General features: G+C 40.8%; 1 protein-coding gene across 1 annotated transcript in view; it reads left to right on the top strand.

Moving 5' to 3' along the window:
- Nucleotides 1-13,178, top strand: part of LOC126184403 (inositol 1,4,5-trisphosphate receptor) — a 372,462-nt gene that overhangs the window by 280,006 nt on the left and 79,278 nt on the right. Inside the window, exons 37-38 of the mRNA XM_049926787.1 lie at nt 9,240-9,347; nt 9,794-9,940. Coding sequence (XP_049782744.1) covers nt 9,240-9,347; nt 9,794-9,940 — 255 coding nt within the window. The remainder of the gene's footprint in view (nt 1-9,239; nt 9,348-9,793; nt 9,941-13,178) is intronic.

Genomic DNA, 13,178 nt, shown 5'->3' with positions numbered 1-13,178 from the left:
GCATAACATGTGCTGTTGTATACAGAAAGTAGACCTAACCATTGACTGACTACAGTTACTGCATCAATGCGCCGCTAATGGAACCATGATGTAAACTGATATTGCTAGATGGCAGCACTTCTGATGGCGTGTAAAATTGTAATTTTAATATAAAATGATAAAAGCTCAGTCAGCACTAATGTGCTAGAAGCTCAATTATAAAAACAGTATAATAATGCAAGACATTCCATTTATGATGATATCGTATGGAACCACATTCTGTATGATTTGTTCATAATTTCAGTATAGGGCATCATGTCTGATACAAAGTTAATGAAAATAATTATTTCATTTTTACCAGCTCAGTTGTGCTGTAAACTGAACAGTAAAGCACAGTGCAATAGTGCAGATTTCATAAAACGAAGGTACTGTTACATGTCATCTTTATGTTTGCATTATACGAAATACAGTTCACTGATAAAATTACATGCTTTCATTAAGAATTCCATTAAACAGAGAGAAATTTAAAAGAAAGAACAGTGAGATTGGGACTCTCATAGTTTCTACCTACTCACAAGTAAATCATTGAAAAAATCAAAGGACAATTTACAACAGCATGAAATCTGCTCATTTGATGTTAAGAATCTGTATAATAATGTACCAGCTTATGAAATATTAGAAATTATTTATAACAATTTTAGGCAATTTGGAAAAGTAGATCCCATGATCCAGATCTTTTAGTTATTTTACTTTTAATTAGAAAATGTATCACTAGAAATATGACCTTACAATGGGCTCATGTCTTTTAGGCATCCTGTCAATAATTTTTATGAACTTTTTAGAGAACAAATTGTGTGATCATACACTGCAGTATGCAAAAAGATTACAGTGTGTTCCAGATAAGCCACTGACATTTTCATAATTTTTTCACATGATGAAAATGACTTTCAGGAGCTAGCAAATAATCTTAATTCCTTACACAGAAATATGGAGTTTACTCATGAAATTGAAGTAGAGGATTCAGTTATTATTTTGGACATACAAATCACCAGAATAGGTCATACTGTTAAAATTGAGATATATTATAAGCCAATGGCTACAAATTTGATTATATTGCACGATTCATGCCATCCACTATGTAAAATTTTGCATTTCTTACATCATTGTTTTATCGGCTAGCTAGGCTAGGTTGCTCTAAAGATGTGATTGAAGAGGAAACTGTCTTGATTTTCAGGTCTGGGTAGCTAATGGCTTTACTGAGGTGGCAATCAGGAGGATTAGAAGAAATATTTTAATAGAATGGGAAAGAAAGTAGTGGTTACCAAGAAAGTGGGAAAGTATAGTTTGTTGTCACACCATGGGCCCATGTTAGACAGGATAACATGTCTTCCACAAATATAATATTGTAATTGGGTTTTGAATGAATAATAAACTGGGAAAATTGCTGTGACATAGCTTAAACCCCCCCTGCGGGCCTGGGGGTTAGAATAAGCCCAAGGCATTCCTGCCTGTCATAAGAGGTGACTAAAAGGAGTCTCACACCTTTCAGCCTTTATGTGATGGTCCCCTGTAGGGTTTGACCTCCATTTTTCAAAATTTTCCCAAAGAGCGAGCCAATTGGAGAAGGGCACCTTATATGGTGTATAGTGTCGATCGTGCATTGAGATATTCAGCCCACTTTCTCATTGTGGCGTTGCAGTTCCACTCATCCTCCGTCTCTCGAGCGAGTACACCTTTCCAGATGCATTTTCCTCCACCCACTATGCAATGTCATTTTCTGCACCAACGATGACCTCATATCCAGCACAGTATCCAGTCCGTTGTGGTAGGGCCGCCATGTACCCTGTTGATTGTAGCCCCCTGACTACACATGGATTGCTCTGCTGATGCCTGCACCGTTAACTCCCCAAGTATGCCAAGGAGTAAATGCCTGTCACCCTGTTTCATTGGGACTCCCGGCAATGGACATCCTACCAAGTGGCCTTTGCTGCGGCTAGGTGGCACCTGTGGGGAGGGCCCCTGGTCGGAGTGGGTGGCATCAGGACAGATGACGCGTGATGGAACATACTACATCATCACTTGCTGGTGATCAAATGCCACCATTCTCTAAGCGTTCCAAGTCTCAGTACAATGCTTCGAAGTATGAACCTAAATTGTTCCTCTCCTTGGCCACACCATGGGAGGAACATCAGGCTAAGGATGGCAGTGAACCTTATTCACCCCAGTACCTCAAATGTACAAGAACTGATGGGGACTCCTTTGTCTCGATGAAATGTCAGTTTTTTATAGAGCATTTAGAGGACAAGTTTGGGGAGGTGGAGGGCTTATCTAAAATGCGTTCAGGGTCAGACTTGATAATAACGGCACCCTCTGTTGAGTCAGGGGCATTACTTGCTTGTGACAAGCTCGGGCATGTTTCCATTACCATCACACCTCATCAGAGCTTAAATATGATCAAAGGTATTATATTCGACAGGGACCTCCTTTGCAGTCTGACGATGAGCTGTGTGCCAACTTAAGAGTGACGAAGAGTTCATTTCATCCAGTACGCCCATCGGGGTCCGGGGGATAATCAGGTTGCCACCAGTGCCTTCATCTTGGCCTTCGAGGGTGACATATTACCCAAGAAGGTCAAGGTGATAGTCTACCGCTGTGATGTCAAGCCATATATCCCTCCCCCAATGCGGTGCTTTAAGTGCTGGAAGTTCTGCCATATGTCTTCCCACTGTACTTCCAGCATCACATGTCGAGATTGTGGACGTCCATCCCATCCCAGTACTCCATGTGCCCCCCGCCCATCTGTGTCAACTGCGGAGAGCATTATTCCCCTTGCTCACCAGACTGCTGGATTTTACAGCATGAAAGGAAAATGATGGAATACAAGGCCCTAAACCGACTCACCTACATTGAGACCAAGAGGAAATTTGAGCGTCTACCTCCTCTTATGCCGCCGCTATGAGAACAGTTGTAGCCCCATCAGTTCTGCGAGTTCCAGTCGGCTACAGAAGACTACACCTGCCCTATTGATGGTGGGGGGGGGGGGGGGGGGGGGGCGGCACTTCCCTCCCTGTTTCTCCTGCACCACCTACCTCGGGAGCACTGTCCTCCCAACCATCAGGGGGACACCAGTCCCCACTTCTCAGCCAGAGAAATGTAAGTATTCTTCAGCTCCTCTCGCTAAGAAGGGGTCCCTTTCGGTTACTCCCTTCCTAGAGTTCTGTTAGTCGGAAAGATGACACTTGCCAGTGGCTGAAGTGCCCAAAAGCAGCTGGTCGTAGGGCTTCACGATAATCCTCAGTCCCGGAGACTGAATCAGTGAAGCCCCGCCACCCAGAGAAACCCAAGGATCAGTGAGAGAAATCCAGAAAGAAGACCCCTAAGACCAAAGGAATTGCGGTGCCACCCACACCACACTGCCTACCAAGTTCTGTGTCTGAGGATGAGGTGAAGATTATAGTGTCTGCTGAGGACCTAATCTCTCCAGACCCTGAAACACAATGGCTATAGCCTGTTCAGGAAATAAGTCAGTGGCAGCAGGTGACCCTGAGGTGTAGACTGCCTCATCATGTGTTTCATGCCTTTCCAGTCTCACGATCACATCATCCTCCAGTGGAATTGCTGCAGTTTTCTCCACCAACTGATTGAGCTACGGCAACTGTTAAGCTTTACACCTGCTTTCTCCATTGCCCTCCAGGAAACTTGGTTCCTGGCAATGTGGACCCCTGCCCTTCGCAGCTACAAGGGTATTACAAGAACCGTAGTGAATATAATAGTGTGTGAAGTGGAGTTAGTGGAGTTAGGTATTTAGTGAACCTGTGTCCCTTCAAACTCCTCTTGAAACTGTGGCTGGCAGGATACAGACGACACAGGAAATAACTGTCTGCAACGTATATCTCCGTCCAGATGGTGCTGTACCCCTGAACGTATTGGCTGCATTGATTGATCAACTCCCTAAACCTTTCTTACTTTTGGGAGATAGCACCGTGCTTACTGGCCATAGCAGAGATGTCGAAAATTTACTGTCTCAACTCAACCTCTGCTTCTTAAATACTGGGGCCGCCGCCACATTTTATTGTGTCTCATGGTAGTTACTCGGCCACTGATTTGTCAATTTGCAGCCCAGGAATTTTCCCATCTATCCACTGGAGAGCACATGACGGCCTGTGTGGTAGTGACCACTTCGCCATCTTCCTGTCACTCCCCCTGCATCATGCCCATGGATGCCTACCCAGATGGGCTTTAAACAAGGCAGACTGGGTAGCCTTCACCTCTTCTGTCACTGTTGAATCTCCCCCCATGTGGTGCCATCGATGTTGTGATTGAGCAGGTCACTGCAACAATACTTTCTGCGGCGGAAAACAGGATCCCTCATTCTCTAGGGTGCCCCTGGCGAAAGACAGTCCCTTGCCCTTGGTGGTCACCAGAAGTTGCTAATGTAATTAAAGAGCATCGGCGAGCTCAACAGCAACATAAGCGGTACCCTTCCCTAGAGCACCTAATAGCCTTTAAGCAGCTCTGTGCCCGTGTTCACCTGCTTATAAAACAACGGAAACAGGAGTGTTGGGAGAGGTATGTGTCGACCATTGAGTGCCGTACTTTACCTTCCCAAGTCTGGACAAAGATCAGACGTTTTTTTGGGTACCAGACCCCAACAGGTGTCCCTGGCGTTAACATCAATGGCGTGCTCTCTACCAATGCAAACGCAATTGCCTAGCACTTTGCTGAGCACTATGCCCGAGCTTCTGTGTCAGAGAACTACCACCCAGCCTTTCACACCCTCAAATGGCGGATGGGAAGGAAAGGCTTCTTGTTCACTGCAAGCCACCGTGAACCCTATAATGCCTCGTTTACAGAGTGGGAGCTCCTCAGTGCCCTTGCACATTGCCCCGACAGAGCTCCTGAGCTGGATTGGATTCACAGTCAGATGATTAAACATCTCTCACAATAGTATGCCCATGAAAGTCAAGTTCCATGAGGACTTGTACTTTCCAAGCTTCAGTTACTGTAAGAACATCATTTAGGCAAGGATTACGATGCTTTAGAATCTCAGCACGTATTCTCTTGTCTGCAGGGTTCTGAATAATGGCATCATGAAGCATTTTATCTTGAAAAGAGCTCCACAAGTGCAGTTAAATTTGCAATTCGTAGTCATACCCTTGAGTTAAGTGATCCATTCCTTGTAAGACTGATTGCTGTGTTGACATGTATGAAGAAATTTGAACAGAGTGGCAGCTGCATGTATCTGTGCTTCAAAAAATTCACCTAATTTCCAAATGATTTCCTCACAGGGTAGGCTTATAGGCTGTACTTGAGGGAACACTTTTCTACATAAAAAGATGATGTGCACTCATACCCAGTAAAAAAAAGAAAGAACATTATGAGTTGCCTGCGATTCTGTAAGCTGTGAAGGGCTGCTCAAGCTCTATCCGGTACTCTGTCCATTCCTCTTCCTTTTTCATCAAAAGTATGGAAGGGAGGAGGCAGCACCTGGCCAACAGGATTCTGTGCTTCAGTTGTTGTTGATTGCTGAGCTTCCACTAGTTTACTTGTGCATTGTGGCAGGATGTGGACATGTCAGCTCTGAAACTCAATAAGTACAGTGAGTGTTTGCTCTCCAGAAGTTGCCACTGTATACAAAATTCAAATCACTTCAAGAATAGATATAACAAATTTATAATAATAATAATAATAATAATAATAATAAAGACACTTTCCACCCCAGGCTGTTTCTTGAAAATACTAAATTTCAGCTAGTTCTGCCAACAGTGAAAGAAATATTGATTTGTTCAATATGCAGAGATGCCAAATCATCTTCCAAAGTAGTCACTAATTGCATGCTCATGACCAGAAGTATCAGTTGTGTCCACCAGTATAACTCTAGAACACATCATAAATGACCTAGTAGATAGTGTCGGAAGTTCCATGCGACTTTTCGCGGATGATGCTGTAGTATACAGAGAAGTTGCAGCATTAGAAAATTGTAGCGAAATGCAGGAAGATCTCCAGCGGATAGGCACTTGGTGCAGGGAGTGGCAACTGACCCTTAACATAGACAAATGTAACATATTGCGAATACATAGAAAGAAGGATCCTTTATTGTATGATTATATGATAGCGGAACAAACACTGGTAGCAGTTACTTCTGTAAAATATTTGGGAGTATTCGTGCAGAATGATTTGAAGTGGAATGATCATATGAAATTAATTGTTGGTCAGGCGGGTACCAGGTTGAGATTCATTGGGAGAGTCCATAGAAAATGTAGTCCATCAACAAAGGAGGTGGCTTACAAAACACTCGTTCGACCTATACTTGATTATTGCTCATCAGTGTGGGATCCGTACCAGGTCAGGTTGATGGAGGAGATAGAGAAGATCCAAAGAAGAACGGCGCATTTCGTCACAGGGTTATTTGGTAAGCGTGATAGCGTTACGGAGATGTTTAGCAAACTCAAGTGGCAGACTCTGCAAGAGGCGCTCTGCATCGCGGTGTAGCTTGCTGCCCAGGTTTCGAGAGGGTGCGTTTCTGGATGAGGTATCGAATATATTGCTTCCCCCAATTGTACCTCCCGAGGAGATCACGAGTGTAAAATTAGAGAGATTCAAGCACGCACAAGGCTTTCCGGCAGTTGTTCTTCCCGCGAACCATACGCGACTGGAACAGGAAAGAGAGGTAATGACAGTGGCATGTTAAGTGCCCTCCGCCACACACCGTTGGGTGGCTTGCGGAGTATAAATGTAGATGTAGGTGTAGATGTATAGAATGATTGAAATATAAATACATTTATTTGCAGTATATACATATTCAGTATAAGTAACTTTGTATCCTGCAGTCTCTCTCTCTCTCTCTCTCTCTCTCTCTCTCTCTCTCTCTCTCCACTAGTACTGGTTTAGAATATTCACAAGCACTCAGTGTAGCAGTAGTGTCATGCTAGGTTTCTAAAGTCTCACTGATGTTGTGCTAGGTTTATCTCACTGCTCTGTCATCCATATGCTTAACGTGATCTGAGAGTTGTCTGAGGATAATCTGAGGCAGAGCTCTGATTGTGGCAACTTAAAAAGGTGTGCTGACCAGTCAAAGGTGCAGGCAGTGAGGTTATACGAATTCGGCATCTGGTGAGCCCTCTACGGCAGTGGCTCATGGCAGTGGTCTTTGAATGTTTCTTCTGTGGCAATGTGAGTGACGTTCGATGCGCTGGGTGCGATCGAAAAAGATATCGTCGATGCCACAGATTTAATGATATTAACAACAAACCGTTGCAGCTGTCTGTGAAAGCATTTCCTGTGATAAATTTCCATGTTTGCATATTGAGTTAACAAAGCACACATTTTTTAAATGTAACGTGGCTGTGCATGCTCATGTGAGATAGTTCGTGCCATGGCCAGATCGGTCTAAGGTTTGCTTTGTCTAGTGATACATATATTGTTTTCATTATCAGCTGCACTTTTTGGGTAAATTGTGTACTGTTTGTCTCTTTATCAAATAAGTAACTATAATAATGTACACCAGGTTTAGAAGAAGGGAAAGATAAAACTGGATAAATCAATGGATGAGCAATACTTAACTTCGTCCAATAAAAACAACACATTGTATTTGGCTGTGCTTGACATTGCATAGAAGCCTCTTGCACGTTGTTTACTTGTAAGATCAGCCTGTCATCAAAAGCCTCGCAGGGGTTCCTTAGGCTGTTTGCTTTGATCCCAATCCTTAATCCAGTGTTTACGAGTAGAAATCTGGTCTATTTCCTGATGATTTTTTTCCAGGACACAGCTAAATAATTTTCATCAAATACAGTCTTCTTGCCTCACCCCCTATGTTGATTGGGAAACTCTGAGAATTTTTCTCTAAACTTTACTTTGGATTTGATGTTTTAGAGGGTGACTCGCACCAACCTGTTGAGTTTTTTGTTGAGTCCTAGTTCTGTTGATATTCCAAAGAGAGTGGTCTATCCACTGACTCGTATGCCTTTTGGAATTCTACTTGGTGTGTGACTTTAGTTAAATAACCATCTTCACACTAAAATATCTGTGCCAAGGTGGCCAACAAGAAGTTGTTTACTTTTCACGTTGATTGATACGTAGTATAAGGAACTGCTTCATCAATGCTGCCATGCTGCCACCTCTCTGTGGACATTTTGGTCTGATGATGTTTACTTTACCAAAACTGGTCACCAACTATAAATAAAACTGACTTGAACTGTTTTAAAATCAGTCTTTAACACAAGCTAGGAGTCTCACCCTGCTGATGGTTCTGTGACAGGAAAACAAGAAATGCAAGACATTGTATCGAAAGAAGTGGAAACCCAGTTCTGTCACTATAAAAGGGAGGGGATATTTTGAACAGCATACCTTGATATATGACAGAGTTTGACACACTACTATGAGTATGACACTTTTGACCCTCACTATATAAAAACAATATTAAAAAATTAAAAAAAGTCTTCTAAAGGTTACTGCTCCTGATGGTGTGGAATTTTAGATCTTCCAGTGAGTCTGTGTTATTGTTTGAGTTACGTGGATGACTGACACTGTGTGCCAACTACCTGAGTGGTAGGTCTCCATGTATTTTTTTTTTTTTTTTTTTTTTTTTTTTTTTTTAGCAGTTTTGGGGCATGGCTGCCAATCAAAATAGCTTTCAAAAAGCAGCATTAGTGAGAGAGAACAGCTAATGCTGCTTCATAGATGACTTTGGGAGCTCTTTATTGATTATAAATTATTTTATGCTCACACATCTACAATTCTAATACACAGTATTGTTATTCGGGCAGCAGTGGGTTTATTGTTATTCGGGCAGCAGTGGGTTTATTGTTATTCGGGCAGCAGTGGGTTTATACACACATCAGTGCATTGTTCATGTAATTTTTAATGAGATCATAGGCATCTCTGGTCAGCAGTCTTTGTTGGAAAGACTGTGCCGATTAAATTTGGAATTGAATACAAAAGAAAAATGTGGGTAAATATAATTGGGTACAGATTTACATCAAAGTATAGAAGAAAATATTTTTGGTTTTTTATCTGATGTTTGCTGTAACGAAATATTATTGATGTTCTTATTAGTCCTGTGTATGTGTGAGAACTGCTTTAGATCACTCTTCAATCTTCAGTGAGCAACCAACAACACACAATTCAAGTACAAATTTAATATTTTGTGATTGTAGTATCAAGGCCTGAGATCGACACACAATTTTTGACCCTTTTTCTTCCTCAGAACATTCATGTAGTTCCTCCATAATTGTGTAACTGACTTTAAATTCGTATTACAGGTGGAAGTGGCATGTCGTGCTTACCATCAAGAATCTCTGGATGAAGATGATGATGATGATGGAGAAGATACATCGACTGAGGGTAGTGATGGTGTATCACCCAGAGAAGTATGTTTGATCATACTTATTAGCTTTTAGTTCATTGTATTTTACTATATTTCATAAAAGTTATGGTTTTCCATAACTTGGAAAGGCTGAATCTTTTACTTTATGAAACACATTTAATTTTCTGTTGATGTTCATCCTCTTTTTAATTTTCTTGTTTGTGTAGTTGAATGATAATACACAAATGAAAGAAAGAGAACAGGCGTGGTCTCTTTAGGTATCATCATATTTAAATAGCTATATAATAAGAAAGTATTTTAAGTCTCTCATATACATAAATTTAACAGTGCTGGGCTTAGGTAACTGCAAGTTTAAGTGAACTAGACAGCTTATGAAAATACAATAAGATTTTAAAAAGTAATGCTTCTATTTTCATATGTAAATTGGGTAAATGACAAGTCATTGTCTTTAATCTTTTATATTTCTGGCATTCATTATTATTGTTGCAGGTGGGTCATAATATTTACATCCTCTGTCACCAACTTGCACAACATAATAAGGAACTAGCAGCTCTTCTGAAACCTCTAGATAGTAACAGTGATCCAAAGATGAATCAGGCTTTGGACTATTATGCTAATCACACATCACAGATAGAAGTATGTTGATGGTACACTGCATTATTAACTATTAATAGAAACAATTTGTAGTTTATTTGGTTTATTTTCTGTTTCAGTGATTATAAGTGGCATAAGTGTTACGTTTTAGGGAGTGAACATGTGCACTTATCCTCTGCATCACATTGTGTGGCAATAGATGGCCAGAGGTGTCTTAATAATTTTGTCGTATATCTACATGTACATTTCTTTAGATGAACCCCTGTACTTTTCCTCCGACAGTAGATTGGGCAAAACTGGCTATGCAAATAGATCTCCTTATGATTGCGATATTCCTTCTGCTAGGTGGTATCAGATGGTTAGATCCTCAAGGAGCTCAGCACCTACTTGCTGCATTCCAACTTTGTAAAGATGTGACCCTATCTCCTCAATACTTCCAGAGTTTCTAGGGACAACAGTGATATCTAATAGGCCAACAGCGTGCAGAAATACACAAAGGGCAAAGGCACACTATGGCCAGGACCACTGTACTCATCCCTGGATGAGTACTTGTCTGGTAACTTGTCTGGTAAGCACCCAGTCTCAATTATGGAATCTCTTTTATAAGAGGAGGATAAAAATGCACTTATATTGGTGAAGTGAATATCATTCGAATAAACTGGAAATGTCATTTACCTTCACAATGTCATTTGTAATGATAGTTAAAACCCTAGTTTAGTAAGTCAGTACACACAATAATATGCAGCTTAGAGCTGCAAGCACTAAAATCTACACGCAAAAGTGTATTTGTAAAAGTGCACCAACCTTAAAATCTGTGACCTGCTCCAAACTATCAACTGTCACCACCTAAAAGACTTACATAAAATAGATTGTCATTTTAGTAAACAGATGGACAAACAATTGCAGTGTGTCAAAGAAAGTGACTTTATCACCATATCCACTTACGGGGAAACATGCCATAAACAGTAGCAACAGTCCTAAGAATACAAATACAAGGCAGTCATGCGACATAGCATTAGTCTTGTTTAATGGACCAAATAACAAATGTCTTGTTGTATGTATCTTGGACAGTGAATTTTGATGTAAAATATCATCACATGTAGCAACAAATACTCCAACAATTCCATTCTCCCAATGAGTGGGTAAGAACATAAGAAGAGCGAGCAGGTTGCTCATCAATAAAATTTCTCCCATAATTGTGTAAAACAAATGGGTTTACTATTTATGTGGAGAAACAAAAAAAATTAGTAGAGGGTAGGTTCTTTAGTTGGTCTCTGTTTGAAGTGTTATGATTCCCCTGTCACAAAGCATGTATCCTTCACTGAACTGCGTGGGAAGAGAGCTGAAACTGGAGTGGTAAAATTCATAAATTGTGTTTTTTTTAACTCCTCATTTGCCCCTAACCATCAATTAACAAGCAGTTGCTGTATGTGAATAGTTGAGAAATGTTAATGCCACCCCATTACTCTCTCACAGACTTATAATTATTTTTACACCCAATTTTGAGGTCATTCTAGGATAGAATAATATTTATTTTAATACAGTCAAAAAAAAAACAAATGTACATGTTACACTGTGAGATGACATTACTTGAAAATTATAAAACCCCATTGAAACAAACAAAACAAACAAACAGCAATAGACCAGAACTAAAATCGTTCTTACTACGACTGAACTCAGCACAACACCGCCTTTTGATCCAGTTCCATTAGTGTAACATGGTTAAAAAGGAAACTGCCTCATCACATTGCTCCCGAGTCCTTTTTGCTGAAGTGTGGAATTTAATTTGGTGTTCCTTACTTTTGCCCAGTTTTAGTGTTTTCTGTACTACTTCCAGTACTACAACTACCATGTGTTAGTTACAGCTGGCTATTGGGAGACTTCTCGAGTGCACAAGATGAATTGGTGTTTTGCGTTTCCGTTGTTAAATCTATGTATGTGTACTTACCAGGGTAGAATGAGATGAGACATACTGACACAAACCAAAACTTGACTGGCCTTATAGACGAGGGCAATAACGAGATTGGCAATAAAAAGGCCAGTAATAAGAATAATTAAAAGAGTGAAGTTTCTGGAAGTGGTCAAGAAGAAAGGAAAGCAAGGAACGGACAGCATGCCTACCTCTAGATAAGGAAGACTTAGAGGAGGACATACTCTCAAATTCAGGAAAGTTGAAAGTACAATGCATGCAAGGTGTGACAGCACACAAGATAGTATAGTTGTGGAGTGTGATAGCACGCAACAGCTAATGGAGGAAGAGTATGAAGATACACAGATCATAGCTCCTACAGATGGCAATGGGAATTACAAGAAGGATACATACAGTGATGGACATGACATGAAAAATGAAGAAGTTTATGGTTGGACCTGATACCTGTTTAGGAAATGCATAAAAACACAATGAGACTAGCTACATTAGAGAATATGCGTGTGTTAAACGTAGCAATAAGACACCTGGTTAGGCACATTCATCCAAAAGGCTGTGCCATAAAGTTTCCTGTTGTGAAGGAAGTTGATCATACTCGGCTCTGTGTCACTAACGTGGCTACAAATACAAAGGACATCATATTTAAGGGGAAGCAGAAGACACTTGATACTGAGCATCTGTTGGGTAGTTAGTGATGACAGTTTAGACTGTCCCCATAGTTATGTGCTCACGAGGTTCCCGTAGCATTCACTTACAGCCAAATCACACCCTAATCACAGTGGGCAGAGAAAAATGATTAAAATCCGCCAGATAAATGCAATGTGCAGTGCCAAAGTGATGCAAGAACTCGGGAAAGCGTTAGAGTAATTGGACCTACACATTATATGTACACAGGAGCAGTATTCCAGAAATGGGGCATTACACCACATGCCAATTAAAGCACAGATCATAACATAAGGTCATCATACAGTGACCACATAAAGACATAAAAGTGACATAGATACATCAACTCTGTGGAGAACATGCAGTGACAATAGAAATAATGACTACCTTTGGAAAATTTTACATTACTAATCAATCTTTCCAATGCAGTCAGGAGATACTGCCACATACAGGAGACTGAAAAACAGCAGCAATACTGGGTTGATGCGACGGACACATTTTCGTGATGGATGCAAACACAAAATCAACATTGTTGCATAGTAGAGTAATTGATGAAAGAGGATTCTTCTTCAGGGTGCTACACAAGAACTTGGCCTTCATGTCATGAATACACCTCTCGCCTACTTTCCAGAATCATGCAGGTGCAGCAACAAATATAGATATCACCCATACAAACTCAAAAGCCAGTGG

The sequence above is a fragment of the Schistocerca cancellata genome, chromosome 4 (assembly GCF_023864275.1).
Source record: "Schistocerca cancellata isolate TAMUIC-IGC-003103 chromosome 4, iqSchCanc2.1, whole genome shotgun sequence".
Classification (NCBI taxonomy): domain Eukaryota; kingdom Metazoa; phylum Arthropoda; class Insecta; order Orthoptera; family Acrididae; genus Schistocerca; species Schistocerca cancellata.
This window is presented reverse-complemented; position numbering and strand designations above follow the sequence as displayed.